This window comes from Parambassis ranga, chromosome 5 (assembly GCF_900634625.1).
Source record: "Parambassis ranga chromosome 5, fParRan2.1, whole genome shotgun sequence".
Classification (NCBI taxonomy): domain Eukaryota; kingdom Metazoa; phylum Chordata; class Actinopteri; family Ambassidae; genus Parambassis; species Parambassis ranga.
In genome coordinates this window covers 5570681-5586338 of record NC_041026.1, presented here as the reverse complement: position 1 = coordinate 5586338, position 15658 = coordinate 5570681, and the positions used below count along the sequence as shown (strand labels likewise).

The window sequence follows — 15658 nt, the reverse complement described above, 5'->3', positions numbered from 1 at the left end:
ATGATGCCAGTCATTGAACAGTCATTGAACAGGCATTCAGCATGTTTACTGTGTCAGTGTTCCTGCTGTAGATTCATGTTATGATTCATGTTCATCAGACATTCATGGATGGACCTGTGTTAGCAGACAGCAGCTAACTAGTTAGCTCACTGAGCCAGAGCACCGGCATCATGACTGAGGCTCATTATAGAAACACAGCTGCAGCGTGACACCACCTCCATGCAGAGTCTGACCTCACATCAGTCCAGCACTGTGTTCATCACATGGAACAAGGAACTACAGACACTGTAGAAATGTAGTGGAGGAGAAAGTACAGGTAGCAGCTGCAACATGGAATGGAGTCAGAGTATAAAGTATGCACTATTACTTTTACTTAAGTAAAGTAGAAATACATAAAAAATTACTCAAGTACAGTAACGAAGTACAAGTACTTTCCATCACTGGTGATGAGAACATGTCAGCGAAAAACAATCGGCAGGTAAAACTCGATTTTAGATTTATAGAAAATATTTCACTTGCTTTTTCTGCAGTTTACAACATGATTAATCACTGTGCGCCGACACAACAAACAGCTGGAAACATAGTTTGAATGCATCAAAAATGCACAGATAGAAACAGATTTTCAGAGTTTTATTACAGAATTAGTTCCAAAAACAACTAGTTTGCTCACTGGTAACAGACTCTCACTCAGCCATGATGGTTTACATGGAGTGTGTGTGTACATACTGAAGCTAAAGTCAAGATTCATTTCTCCTAATTTACCCCCACGTTACAGCAAACCGTCACACAGCCGACCGTTAAGCTCAGAGTGATTTAAATGAAGGCACTACGCTGTCCTGATCCTTCACTGCATTACATTCAACAGCATCTATGTGTAAGCGCAGACCACAACATGCTCAGAAAATCAACGCAACGCATTCTAACGATGTGCCAGAAGTAGGGTGCCGTTCACAAACTTTTATAAGTGCATCCATGTTGAGAGCGGCGACCGGATCCCGTCTATGATCATCAGATAAGATCGATAAAATAAATAATATTCTTTCATTACATCACACAGCATGTAGGACTGGAGGTATGTCAACATCAACTTTATGTAAATTAGTAGAATTATTCAGGGCAGCTGAGTTTAATCTGTGAGTAAACAGTGTGAGAAGAACACAATCACTTCGATTACATGGATTTTTTAATACCACACAGTATTTATTCTCTAATTTACCAGAAAAGTCCGCACTGCGTCGTCTTTGTTGCCAAAATCTGTCACTAGTGCACCGAATGCGTATCACTCTGCCACAGAAAATAGTCTCCAATAGTTTGCGTAACATTAGCTAAAAGCTACAGCTGAGCCTTCTCAGGAAGTGACATCACATTTGTGCGTTCTGTGTTGTGTAACAGTTAGGATGCTGTGTGGTGAATGCTCCTTTAAAACAGAAACTATGCTCACTCAAGACGTCTACACACACACACACACACACACACACACAGTTATTGTGTTATCTCACTGCACGGCGCATGCCCCGCTTGGCAGGAAGTCCTGCACGTACACCGCCACGGCCTTGGTGAGGTAGGTCATGCTGCCGAAGCGGCCACTGGGGGCGCTGTCGTACAGCAGCCTGCACACCCCGGTGGACGGGTCCCTCTCCAGGATGTGCTCCTCAGCTCCCAGGTCCCTCTGGAAGAAGAAGAAGAAGAAGATGATGATGAAATCTGAGTGAATAAGAGACGGCTCTGGAGCCGACGCTCACCTGATCCTTGTAGAACATGTCGTTGGCCAGGTGGACGATCTTCTCCACGTGAATGATGGAGCCGATGCTCTGGATGTCCACGTCGGCGAGCATCGTGAGGACCAAGATGGCCTCCACCAGAAGCTGCCGGTACTCCGGCTGAGGGACACGGTTCAGAACGGTCTCCACGTGGACGGAGAACTTTATCTCAGCTGGAGTCATCTAGATCGGAGGAAATGTGGCGTCAGACATAAAACAAGGACATTTAAAGCTGCTTGGTGACTGCAGGAACTAACGGGCCACTTTAGAGCAGCACGGCTGCAGAACCTGCCCAGCAGCAACTCTGAGGAATCATGAAAATATCCCCTGTAAAACTCTCCCTGCCTCTTGTGTTTAACAACAATCTCTGACATATCTACAGTTTCTATGCTTTTCTTCGTTACCATGGTGACACATATGATGATTACTGACAAAGGACTGGGAGGCAAAGCGGCCTTCAAAGCTTCAAAACAAAGTTGCTGATGCTTTTTTTTCCTCTGACCTCTCTTGTGGTTGAAGAAGGAAGGACAAACCCTTCGATGGACAGACCGTGACACTGCAAGACAACATAAACATTATGAAATTCAAAAACAAAAAACGAGTTGTTTACACAAACAAACAGTGTCTCGACCTTCTGCAGGATCCTCCAGACTTTCTGGTAGAAGCCGACGGGCACTCGGTTCAGTGCTCCGTCTAGTCGCCTCCTGCGCAACCACTGCCCGTGTCTGGTATCCTTGGCAACTGGGATGCTTTCTGGGATGTCAAGGGATTCAATGGAGGGAAGCCGATACCTCTGAACAGTTAAAAAAAAACGACAACAGACAGACAGGTCAGTGCAGCTCTGTTCGTTCTGCAGGATTAGAGCCCTCTGCCTCTTCTGTGTCGAGGCACCCAGCAGACAACTATCTGAACATGAAGGACGTGTTTACGGGGGTGGGAGGAAAAAAAACAAAAAAGGCAGATCTTTACCCCAGATTCGATGTTTTCTATGTCCAGGGACTGAGCTCGCACACCCTGAGAGGCAGAAAACAGAAAGGAGGGGAGAGAAATAAAACAAGCAAAAGAAGAAGATGATGCACAAAATGGAAAAATAAATAAAAAGCTGCTGCAAAGCTGGTGGATGGAGAGCAGACAAAGCACGTGGGGCGCAAAGTCAGGGGCAAGGAATGATGCTGAAAGAGTGCAGGTGTGGTCATTTTAAATGAATTAACCCGTTAGACCATGAATGATTGAGCAGCTGACAGAATGACCAGATTAATCTGAGTAATCTCTCAGAACGGTGAGCTGAGGCTACGCTAACCACAAATTAACTGCAGGCATTGAAGCTGCAAAGCATCGGACTCTCAGAGCGGCGCAGTGTTAATGGCTCTGCTGTGCTCTGTAACCATCACAGGAATTAATTGATCAACACAACACGACTGCCGGCACCTTACGAACAGACGTCACCGACTGGTCGAGCTAAAAAGGAAAAAAACAAAACAAATGAAGGACCTGTTTCCAGACAGACATGGCAATCACTGAAACCTTCATCATCATCATCATCATCATCATCATCGGCTATGTCAGAGACGACCTGTAATCTCTGAAACTAAATCAGAGTGAAATTAAAAAGTAATTATTTCCTTCTTTTTGTCACCTTCACTGAGTCACCCAAAGAGACCCTGCGGTTCATCTGCAACAGAGGAAACTACATCAGCACAGCCACATGAGTATTTTAATTCAACTCATCATGATTATCATCATCATCATCATCATCACCTCGATGAATGGATCTGTCAGAGACAGCCTGGGCTCCTGGATCAAAACAAAAACAAGCAGCATTTATGAGGGTTCCTCAAAGTCCATAAATTCCTACAACACCCACAATGCAACTGCCAACTGGCTAAAAGATTCAGGTGCGTTTAGCTAGTAGCAGCTAATGTAGCCTCAAGCAAGTGAACGTTTCTTCTTTACTCAGCTGCAGTTTCCAGGGCTAAGAAATGAAGAAGTGCAGTTCCACAAGTGGCCACTTGGGTGGGTGCTTCAAAAGCAAGATGGCGGTTGTGTTAGCTCCCACTCTGAGCTTCAAAACTGCTCTTCAAGGAGCAACTTGACATCACAGAAACGCAAACGATCTTCAGGGACTGACTCACTTCTGAAGCCACCCCCGAGTGGCCATTAGAGGAACTGCAGGTCAGACTCTATGTGATACAGCTGAAGGCTCTGCAGCAGAGTAACCTGGCTTTGAGTTAAACTTAGCAAAAAAAACTGCTGAAACACACATATTCTGATCGATCGTCACCTTAAAGGGATCCGTCAAAGACAACCTGTGCTCCGCCTGCAATACAAACATTAGAAATCAGCTGAGATTCCGGAACCATCTGTAAGAATTAAAGGAATTAATGGGAGTCCCCAGATTGATGTCTCCATCTTCAACCAGAGCAGCTCATGCTTTGAATTAAACACCTCATTCCATCATCATCATCATCATCATCATCATCATCATCATCATCATCATCATCATCATCATCATCATCGTCACCACCTTACTGGGGTCCGTTAGAGACAACCTGTGCTCCAGCTGCAAAAAACACACAAGTCAGTTTGCCAAAAAAAACAAAAATTCAAAAAATAAGAGCCTCTGTCTCCTCAGTCTATTCAACATAATGATGAATGGCTGCCTACCATCCTCATGTCGCTCTTCAGTTTGCTGATGCCGGCTCTCTCGCTCTTGGTGGCGCCCACGTTGCCGAGGTGATGGATGGAGATGGCAGGACTGACGCCGGCGTCCATTTCTCGTACTGCGGAGGATAAAACACACACGACCAGCTTAAAAGTGCGGACGAGTGATGATTGAAAAGTCCGTGGCTCGAAACAGGAGATGGACTAACTGCTGCGCTGAACTCCAAACTCCTTCCCGCTGAGGATGTGATGGAGCAGATTCTTCAGTTCAGACGGACTGAGGCTCATCAGACTCTCTGTGGCTTCTTCACCTACACACACACACACAAGGTTAATTTAATATTAGGTTTTAGGAACGTATGACCGAACACCTTCATCCTACCTGAACAGTTGAGAGACTGAGCCAGTTCGGTGGCCATAACCTGGATGATGAGTCCGATTCGCAGCCTGAACATCTCGCTGAACAGATTGGGTTGAGTCCTGATGCTCATGGCCAGATACACCATGATCTCCTGATAGGAGAGAGAGGGGGAAAGGATGAGGAACAGGGGACAGTGACGCAGATGATGGTAGAGGACGGTGATACTCGCCTGGGTGAGTATGGCGACGCTGATGTTGTTGTCGCTGGCTTCGTCGATGAGAACAGCTAGCTGGTCGGGAGGAATCGGCGCGGCGATGGTTTTCTCTCTGGGCTCCGGAGGCAGGCCGACAGTCAGGTGTTTCTGGTGCGCCAGCAGATCCGAGCAGGCCTACAGAGAGCGCGAACACAACAACTCACATGTATGTCCAGGAGCACATATGAAGTGCTCTGTCTACTCACCGAGTCGAGCTCCTCCACCTTCTTCCTCAGCATGCCCGAGATCATCCTGATGAGGCCCCATTGTTTGAGCTCACCGGCCTTCTCGTACAGGTCGGTCAGCAGAGACCTCACCGTGGAGCCTTTGCCGTGCAGATGGGTGTCCCAGTCCATCCCCCTGTCCAAGAGACACACAGACGTTTCCATTCTTTAACCTGTAGCATCGCTGTGGTTCAGGTTCAGGTATTTAAAAAGATCTCACTTGTCTTTGAAGAGGATGAACAGGATATCAGCCTGGTCCTGCAGACTTTGTGTATCTTTGAGCAGCTGGACCAGGGCGGTGTAGTCGATGGCTCCGCTGGCGTCTCTGGGGATGCCGCTGTCTGTAGTGACCGTCACCCCTGGGCTCTGGGAGACACACAGAGAGTCTAATGCAGCCTTTGAACAAGCTTCCAGGACCTTTAGTGTGTGCAAGGTAACGGAGAAGAAGGAAAAACCTGAGGCTCCGCAGGTGCAGGGGAGTCTGGGAGGTTGAGGTTGAGTGATGGCTGAGGGGAACGGAACAGCTTGTTTGGCAGGTACATGTTGACGTCTGCACAAAAAAACAAAAACATCCTTAACATGATTGTTTCTGTGATATTTAATTAATGTGTTGACACATTCACTCACTGTGCACGTTGAGGTCCTGAGCCTTGTTCATCAGAGACACCATCTCTTTAGTTTTAGTGGCCACGGCCTTAAACCTGCCCAGACCTCCTGCCTTCAGTTTAGGCTTCTTGGGAGCAGCGTGGGCCAAGAGGTGGTCCAGGTACTGAGCCAGGTCATCGGCCTCTGGAGGACGGACGGCAGAACAAAGAGGAACAAAGAGGTGTCGGATAGACAGAGGAGTCACAAGGGGTTAAAAAAAAGCTTTAAAAAGGTTGTAACATATCAACCTAACAATATAAAGCTATTTTATATTTTTAAGGAGTTTGTTCAAAGGACTACACAAAGTATCTGTGGCTCTACTTTCACACTGTCAGACTCCTGTCAGTGGCTTTTTCAGCCAATCAAAGGCGTTCAATCCCGTCAAGAATGGAGACTGCTGCCCCCTGCTGTGTGTGAGGAGTTATTCAAGTTCTTGGATGCAAACAATAAAAAGTTTTTCACTATTATTAAATTAAAAACGCACAAAAATCATGCAGATATTTGTGTTTTTAATCTGAATTTTAGGTAAACTGACCCTTTAATCTGTCAACATGCAGCATCAGTCACACGATGCCTTCAGGGACATGCCTACATACCTGTCATGCAAGTGACAAAACACAACACAGAGCAGCTTTTCAGCATTCCTCTCAACGCAGCATTTCTCAGCTCCAACATAAGCTCCTTATTTAACACAAACGAATGCGTTTCATCTTTTATTGCATGTTTTTATTTGATGTTTTTGTGCACATGGATGTGTGAGAACCCAAAAACAGAGGCTAAAATGTGTCAGCAAACATGTTTGGGCTGCACCTGAGGAAGTCTCTGTGTGGGAAACACTATGTTAATATGTTAATATGTAAATTTAAGCAGTAAACAGTGTGTAAATCCAGAGCTGAGAAACTCGAGGGAACAGCCAGGAAGAGTGATGATGTGACCGAACAAAGCAGGAAGTGGTGATTAATGATTACATAAGGTCTTAGTGAGTTATTAAATATTCATTAGATTGATTTTAATTTTTTAAACAGGAATAGATCTGCTGAATTAGCTGCAACTTGGGAAAAAATCTTAGTATGTTAATGAAGATATATTTTTTTTTGTCACCATTCCCCTCCATCATCCAGCTGTTCCTTTTTCTTACCATCATCATAACGTAACTCATGCACGTATCCATCGCCGCTACTCTTATCATCATCATTCTCTTCGTCTCGGCGGCCCATGCTGCCAGGACCCTTACCGTCCAGGAAGCTGAGGTGAGCGCAGCAGGAAGTGGTCAGGAACTCCGACAGCTTCCCCGTCTGGATCCTGCAGGAGGGACGTTTTTTTGTTTTGTCTGTGATCAGGAGATGGGGAAACACAAACGCGTGTGAGGAGACGCTCACCTCGCTCCTCCGTAATACCCGTCCTGCAGCTTCTTCAGAGTCGCCAAGACAGCAGGGTCCAGGTTTGTGTGATCCTCAGCTGGAAAACAGACACGATCAAACACACAAACAGGGAGCATCAGGGCGTTACAGACACATACTGAACTCTGTGCTCACTCAGCATCGTCTGCGAAATGGGAAAAGTGACGGTCGGCCGTCCCGTCATCCTCCACCTGGAGGAGAGGTAGGCGATCTCCGTCCTCAGCATCTCCACGATCATTTTGTTGTCCAACGCCAAGTAGAACTGCTGGTGGTCGATGAACTGCGGCAGCGGAACAGAGAGGTGGTGAACTAAAGGCACAAGTCTTTTAGGTGGAGTATCGCTGCGTCTCACTGACCTGAGGTGTGAATGAGAAGATGGTGTTTCTGATGATGTAGAACTTGGAGGTACCCAGCACTCCGATCCTCCTATAGGGTCGCCCCGTGAGACCCAGCCTTGGGTTCCGACCTGCAGCAGAGCAGATGTTTAAACTTTTTTTTTTTTGCTTTTAAGTGCTATAAAAACGAGTTTGTACCAAGTCTGGCGTAGATGTGGCTGAGAACTCTGGAGGGCTGCACGTGGATGGGGTGGATGTCCGCCACCGTCTCCACCTCGATGCCGTTCTTCAGCAGCAGCTCTTTAATCTCCTCCGTCTCTGCCAGGATCGACACTACAGGGGAGGACGAGAGAAGATTTTAAGTTTGTGTTCAAACCTGAGATTTTTTTGTGCTAACACCGGACTCACCCTGTACGACCACGTCAGGTTTGGGGATGGTGGAGAAACGCCGGTTAAGAGGGTCGATCTCTCCGGGAGCAAGAAAACCCTGAAGAAAAACGGTTGGACTCTCTGTTATGGAGTCTTAAATCTTATCAATACCTCTGTTATCATCTTTTGGTAATACGATAACTCACCTCAGTTAGGAGGTTTCCCAGGATGTAAAGAGACTGCGCCCACTTCAGAGGACATTTGCCCATGGGAACCCTCTCCACCGAGTGAGGGTTCATGTACTCCTCCTCCACCTGCACGGGCACACATCATGTATGTATTGTAAAAATCTCCCTCAACACTCTTGACTAACATGTGACCACATCACATGACCCTTCCTTCTACCTTCTCTGGGGGGACGCTGTAGAGCTCTGGCACCAGCCGTATCCCATCTTTCTGCTTGATGAGGATTCCTTCCAGAGCCTCCTGGTACTCCTGCACCTGGATTTACAGTGAGCGAGTGTGTTATCCCAACAGCAAACCTCCTCAGAGCACAGCGTGTCGGTCTATGACTCAAAGGATGTACAATGACCTGCTCAGGGCTGTTGATAAAAATGCCGTCCAGTATGAAGTAGGTCCAGAACAGAGGCCACTCGCACTCGATGTTTTCAAACAGCTTCAGCTCTGCAGACTCATAATACAGTCTGTTTGGATCCTTGACAGAGACACAGAGAGATGTATCAGCTGCTCAGCTCTCTCACTCCGACATTAATTACGCAGTGGATATGACAGGGATAGGGAAAAACGAGAACACAATAGTTTCCAGCTCTCTCTAACACAGTAACATGTTAATATAAATAGTTAAAATTGAACTCTTAGCTCCTGAACTCACTGATTTCTAAAGAAATGAAAGGACAAAAGGCACGGTCTGGTCGCCACAGTCCATTTACCAAATGGCCTCTTCAAAGGTCCCATTATGTAACATCTTAGCAACCCAGGCATCGATTCAGCTTCCTGCAGCCTGCAGCCTGTCTGCACTCTCTCAGTGTACACACACACACATCAGTCTCCTCCACGTCTGCTGCTTTGATGATGACAACATTAAAACCATCTAAATATAGGGAGATACCTCTCAGACAGAGGGAGGATGGTGGTTTACCTCTTTCGGTGTTTTGTGTCCGTCTCTTAGAAACCTGCAGCAGCCATACCGACCCTGAACAGACACACAGGAAGTTTATCTACACATTCAGAGCCAGCAGCTCACATCACATATCAACTCTAAGAAGCTAATAGTCCAACAACTATCAACATTTAACTATTTAATGAGGAGGAGACATTAAAAGGAAAAGAACAGAAAAAAGAAGAAGTACAGGAAGGAGTAAAGGGTGAAGGAGCAGGTGAAGAAGAAGATGAAGGAGGAAGAGTAGAAGTAGAAGTGGTGAGGAAGAATGAGAACAAATAAAAAGGAGAAGTGGGTGTGGGGTGCAAGTTAAAGATGATGAATGTTCTTCTGCACCTGTAGTTTGGAGATGATCTCTTCCTTGGTCATGTCCACAATGCTAATGTCCTCCACTGCAAAGGCCGGGTATGAGATGATGGCCAGGACACCGGCGTCCACCTCTTTGGACATGGACGCTCTGGGTAACATGGACGTCAGGATGGACTGAGGAGGAGGAAGAGGAGGAAATAACAGAAGAAATGATGCTTACGCTGCTTTTTTCCTGTGTGTGTGTGTGTGTGTGTACCTGGCAGTGCTGTATGTCATCAGCCAGCGCGTGGACCACAGATCCAGGTCCTCCTTTAGCTCCAAACAGGTTGAGTTCGTCCAACGCCTCCAGAGCTGCCTGAAGGACGCAAAGCAGCATTAAAAAGAGTCAACAGAGGTGAAGGAGGAAGGAGGAGGAAGAGGGGAGAAATGAGGAAGAGAAGAATCATCATCATCATCATCATCGACAGAAGAAGAGAAGGAGAAGCAGAGGAAGCAGGAAGAGGAGGAACTTTCGGCAGTGGTGCCTGTTTTCAAAGTCTTAATTTAAACTGTGTGTGTGTGTGTACTGAACATGCTGTGTTATTTCTGAGTGAGAAGCCCGATACCTGATACCCCCCGTTCACTGCCAGCCAAGGACGGCAGACACACACACACACCACACACACACACCACACACCACACACAGAGACGCTGCAACTGGGAATAAAACTTCACAACAACAAGCTTTATCAACAAGCTATAAAGCTTCAGTCAACCGGAAGGAGGCCGTGAGATCAAACCCCGCAGTGAGAGACAGCGTGTACACTCTTAGCACCAAAAGAAAGCCTGGTCAGCTGATCCAGAGTCAGGGTGGAGAGCCTGGGCGTTGTAAAGGTCACTTTAAAGGCCGCTGCAGTGACGGAGCACCTTTTACTGGAGCACCTGTTCAGGCTCTGCTCTCACTGTGTGTTATTAACCTTGGCCATGCCGATGGAGCTGGCGTTGATCTCCGTGATGCCCTGGTTGGTTTTGTCTCCTCTCTCCCACATCCCATAATCCTAAAAGAAAAAGAAAATGGCTGCTTCAGAAACAGCCGCACAGCAGCTGCGTTGAGTGTCAGTGAAGCAGCAGGACTTACAGCCACTTTGTAAGCCGCCTCGATGTAGAACATGAGATTCTGGACAACGTCCACCTCGTCCTGGGTGTAGATAATATGCAGACCTGTAGACATATAAAGCACAAGGCGATGACATCATCCATTCAGCTGCTCAGATGTGTAGCTAACGCTACAACAGCGCTGCCTCTCACCGGACGCCGTCATCTGAGCGAGGAAGAGCAGGAAGAGCGAGGTGGCGTCCACCTGCAGGTGTCCCCACTGGTCGTCCCCGACAACAGTAGCACAGGTCTGGGGGTTGTACTTGGCGTGGAGCGAGTCGGAGGTGCTCCGGCTGTATTTGAACTTCTCCACCTTGTCCAGCTGTGGGTGGAGGATGCGGGGCGTAAACGTTTGTTATATGAAGTTGATAATATGACATGTACTGTGTGTACGGCGTCTTCCCACCTGCCTCATTATGCACTGGAGGACACCTCTCATTAGCTTCACCACACTCTGGACAGACAGAGAGAGAGGGAGGGACGGTGAAATATCAACATCAACAGACTCCTTACAAACATGAGATCTGCTGTTCAGACACACACCGACCTGCTCCAGCTCGTAGGCCTTGGCCTTGTCTTCGTCCCTGTCAGCATTCTTCCTGTAGGCCAAACTGAGGGCCCACACAGACACCACGCTGTACACATTGTCTCTGACCCAGGCGTCTGGCTGATCGGGGCTGCCTCGAAGAAGACCCGTTACTGGATCCTGTCAGAGAAGTCACTCTGATCACAATGAGCACCCCAAAGGTCCTATACTTAAACCCTTTAGAACAAGTGTCCTTAACCACAAAGCTCCTGTCCCTATTGGGTGTCTGTATCTTTTAATGCAAACATCAGGCCATGGCTACACCCTTTACCCACACAAGCGGGGAAAAAAAACAAAAAACAGGGCAGGAGACCCAATATGGCTGATAAAGAAGACACAAGACTTTACATTTTTAACACCTGAAGGTGGGGCTTATCCCCTTATGATGTCATAAAGGGCTTGTGAAGTATACAAGGTTATTTACGCAATGACATGATATAGACCACGTATGTATTTGATTATATAAGCTTACACTTAGAGAAAAACACATCTATAACTCTTACAGAGAGTTAGGGAGGAACTCTTTGATGCGGTGAAGGCCGAAGCACTAGGAGGGACAAAGGGTTTCATAGTCATAAATATGTTAGACCAATTATGATAATTAGTAGGTGGAGATAAAGGGGCAACATGTCCCAATATGGGAATACCAACGAGGGTCTTGAAGAACTGTTTATCTATTATGCAAATGTACCTCAACTTTCAATAAAACAAGCCTGTGTCCAGGGGAAGGGCAGAACACGTATGGACGGGAGTGAAGCAGACTGAAAGGCCTGTGTTCACTGTGTTCTCCCTTTTGCAAAAGGCGAAACTACAAAACCCAGGGTATTTTCTTTCACTCAATGTTCTGAATACAGGAGACGGAATCTGACAATCCGGGGTGACCAGGGAAGGTCACGACAGGCTACACACATGAATGGTGCGTTCAAGTGCATGGGCTCCAGATTGAAAAAGAAAGTAAAGACACAAGGTCTAATGTAGATTTTAGGGGGTCTTCACACACAGTTGAGTTTAAAAACAATACAAATTTACATTAATATGAGACTTTAATCACTTTTAATCATAACATCGTCATGAACAAGGATAAAAACGGATTTAGCGTTTAGCATGTCTCCTTTTCTCTTGGGGCCATATGCTCAAAGACTACACTACCCATAAGCCCTCCTTCTTCCTGTTGTAATGAGAATGCTGCACAATCATATGAGGAAATGTGGAAGTATGCAGTGAACCAACATTACGTTCCCTTCATGTTTACAGATCCTTTGCTGCAGCTAAATGTTCAGTTTCTTTCAACACACTCACAGAAATGTCACGCAAAGTGGTTTCTGGGTCAGTTTTTACAATCACACTGCAGGAAAGTGTTCTCTCTCCTAAAAGGCAACATGACTATTGTGACTTATGTGGTGGCTAAAAAGTGTTAAACCCTTTAAGAACAGAGGACTTAAGTCAAAATGCTTTTAATGACATGCATTATTGATGACTGTTGGCTTGCAGCTGCTCTCAGTGAGCAGAATCTGGTCGTCAGTGCAGCGATCCATCTGAGCAGTGAACTGTAAAACAGCCACTTGGGACAGATTCAAAAGGTGACCTCACAGCCAGCTCGTCCACTCTGATATGTCAAGTTTTTGCTGACTACACGACCACAAACTGAGCGGTAATAGGATTCTCTCCGAGGCCTTTAGGAAGATATGTTTCAGATGCTTGCATTTGTATTTTCATTTATAGGATTAATCAGCACTTTTACATGTCATCAATGCTTCTGAGCTGTGCAGACACAGTGTGTGTTTCACTGTATCACTTGTGAAATCAGAGAAAGTTTTAAGAGTGATACCAATATTGTTGAATACTAGCTTTTATTCCTGAAGAACAGACTGTTGCTATGTATATCAGACCGTTGCTAAGGAGCCAGATCTGATAACTGGAGGGGACCACACATATCCAACCTGCTTAAAAAAGTCCTCTAACATTCATTTTAAATTAATACCATGTGTAAGGTTGTTTTTTTTAAGTAGCTGCGTAGTAAGTGAGATAATAAGGAACAATCCAGTCACTACATCTGATATTATAGGACAATATATCGGCTTAATATTGATATTTTACCAAACATTATGCAGAAATAAAGTTCCATATAATCTTCAACTCTTTACTTTACTACTAAATAAATAAATCAGAATCTATCAATCTATCATTTAGGCTCAATATTATGTTGTTTAGAGAGAGAGACCAATACCAAGCCGATATCGGCCAATAATATCGACAGACTGATATATCTGTCAGGCTGTAATCATTAAACTTATTCTGTGCTTGGAGGAGTGTTGGTGGTTATAACATTAGATTCATAAAACTGTTTTGGAAACATAACTGTAAACTTTAATCCTGTGTGTGTGTGTGTGTGTGTGTGTGTGTGTGTGTGTGTGTGTGTGTGTGTCAATGTTTTCTGCCAGGAAAAAGGGGCAAGAACTGGCCTGAGGACAGTGCAGCTCCATTAAACCCACTGAAGAGTGTGTGTGTGTGTGTGTGTGTGTGTGTGTGTGTGTGTGTGTGTAAGAACACTGACACCTTGCGAAATATCACCAACTGCATGAAAACATGAGAGTTGCAGCCACCTAGCTAACATTACCGTGACCCTACTAATGTTATTAAGCAAAAACCTTTGGACTAAATTCACTTGTGAACACTCACTTGGTGCCGCAGGATTGTTTGCTGCACCATCCGAGCATAGTTGTCCAGTTTAACGCCCGAGTTGCTTCTACTTCTCATGGTGACAGGTCAGCGCTTCACTTCAGGTAGTAAAGAACTTCAAAAAAACTAGTTAAATCCTCCACAGACAGGTCATGTTCTTCATTTCTTGAGTTCAAAAAGTCAGAGAGGTCCGCGGCTTTCACGGCTGCAGCCTGGCTGTCATTAAAATCAGCTCCAGCAGGCGAACACCCCGCAGCCAGGAGCTGAAACCTGAAGCTGCGGTAAGCTAGGCACCGGAAGCAGCGGCTGTACCGGATGGATAGAGGCGCTGCCTTCAAAATAAAAGCGGAAGTGCGCCGCTTTGCTCTTCAAAGTATGATATGAATTATCAAAGTTTCTCAAAGCGGCAATATCATAAAATGCGATGTATTTTAATGTAATTTAACCCTCATGTGTTGTTCGGGACATTTTTGTCCTCTGAGAGAAATTTTTCTGTTTATTTTGGCCATAACTTTGTCAATATGTGGACAAATTGAATCATTTTTCCTCAATAAGCTTAATTTTACATACATTTTGTTAATATGATTTTAACATTTTTCATAGGTCAACAGTACACTGTGGGCAAATTTTACCCCCTAATGTGTTGTTCGGGGACAAAAACGTCCCCTAACTTTAACGGTTTTAAAAATATATTAGATAAATATTTTTTTGAATTTTTTTTGCATAGACCTTTTAATTAACTTCAGTTCTAATCAACAGTAGTGAAAAAATCATTTTCCCCCAGGATTTTAACCCTTTAATCACCAATTTTATAAGGGGTGGTGCTGAAAATTGAAAAAAAAAAACACAAAATGGCTCATTTTTAATAGAAAAGGTGAATGTGGACTGGATTCTTTTTAACCTTTATTATAGTCTTGGTCATGTCAAACATCAGTAAAAAAATTGACTTTATTGCATTATTAGTTTTTGCACAGTACTGGATTTTCTTTTTTTCTCCCATTTTGTCCCATAGACTTACATTATAAACACACTTTTTTTGACTGCACAGCCATGGCACTAAATAATCATGCATTCTTGATTGTTGGTGGTTTACCCTGTTGGTAGGAGGTAACATTTGTGATTTTTACAGTTAACAACTTAATTACCATATTAACCCTTTACCTGCAGGCCTGTGCTCATGTAGTGTAGTTTCTGGCTTGTATATGGAGTTATAGGGAGTATTTTAGCACATAATTGTGTGTCTACACACTGTGTGTGTATGTTAGAGAGGAAGAGAGCCATTTGCACACTGTCAGGGAAGGAAAGTCAGGAAAATAAAGTTACTAAGTAAGTGAAGTGTACCTAATTCAGACGTACAACGGCAATGCATAAGCATGTAAAATGAAAACATCCAGGAGTTCTGGCGTCTGAAGTTGTGGATGGGTAAAATAGCTGTTTTTTTTTTTTTTTTTAGCTTTCGGAAAACACGTCCTCCAGTAGAGTGACTTTACTTTTAGGTTAGTGTCTCAGTTGAGATCACTGAATTAGTCTAAGTGAGGTCTAAGTGCCCCTTTTCCATGGTGTGTTGCGCTCCACACGACCATACGTACATGTGCATGTTACTAAATAGACACCATAGATAGATAACTTGATAACATAATAAATAATCATTGACTAACCAAATCTAATCTACAGTTTAGTCCCCTACTAAAATTAGTATTAAAAGTAGTTTAGTAAAGTAAAGTAAAGTAAATTTGTTGCAGCCCTAAAAGTAAGTGACGGG

General features: G+C 44.9%; 1 protein-coding gene across 5 annotated transcripts; it reads right to left on the bottom strand.

Moving 5' to 3' along the window:
* Positions 1–609: 609 nt before the first annotated feature.
* On the bottom strand, positions 610–14196 carry phka1a (phosphorylase kinase, alpha 1a (muscle)). 5 transcript variants are annotated; one of them, XM_028405681.1, is made up of 35 exons: positions 13897–14196; positions 11179–11337; positions 11038–11085; positions 10785–10953; positions 10615–10697; positions 10454–10534; positions 9754–9852; positions 9525–9671; positions 9168–9221; positions 8601–8723; positions 8414–8509; positions 8215–8322; positions 8048–8126; positions 7838–7972; positions 7661–7770; positions 7440–7584; positions 7284–7362; positions 7043–7206; positions 5887–6048; positions 5715–5809; positions 5480–5625; positions 5242–5395; positions 5012–5170; positions 4804–4933; positions 4631–4732; positions 4425–4540; positions 4042–4077; positions 3519–3554; positions 3397–3432; positions 3189–3218; positions 2730–2774; positions 2392–2553; positions 2263–2316; positions 1743–1943; positions 610–1669 (listed from the first exon to the last, which is right to left on the bottom strand). In XM_028405681.1, the coding sequence occupies exons 1-35, from the start codon at positions 13972–13974 to the stop codon at positions 1496–1498; spliced, it is 3795 nt and encodes a 1264-aa protein (XP_028261482.1). In that variant the 5' UTR covers positions 13975–14196; the 3' UTR covers positions 610–1495. The 5 variants fall into 5 exon arrangements, with proteins under 5 accessions (XP_028261482.1, XP_028261483.1, XP_028261485.1 ...); XM_028405682.1 differs by having other exon boundaries at positions 7139–7206; XM_028405684.1 differs by lacking the exons at positions 3397–3432; positions 3519–3554; positions 4042–4077.
* Positions 14197–15658: the final 1462 nt, after the last annotated feature.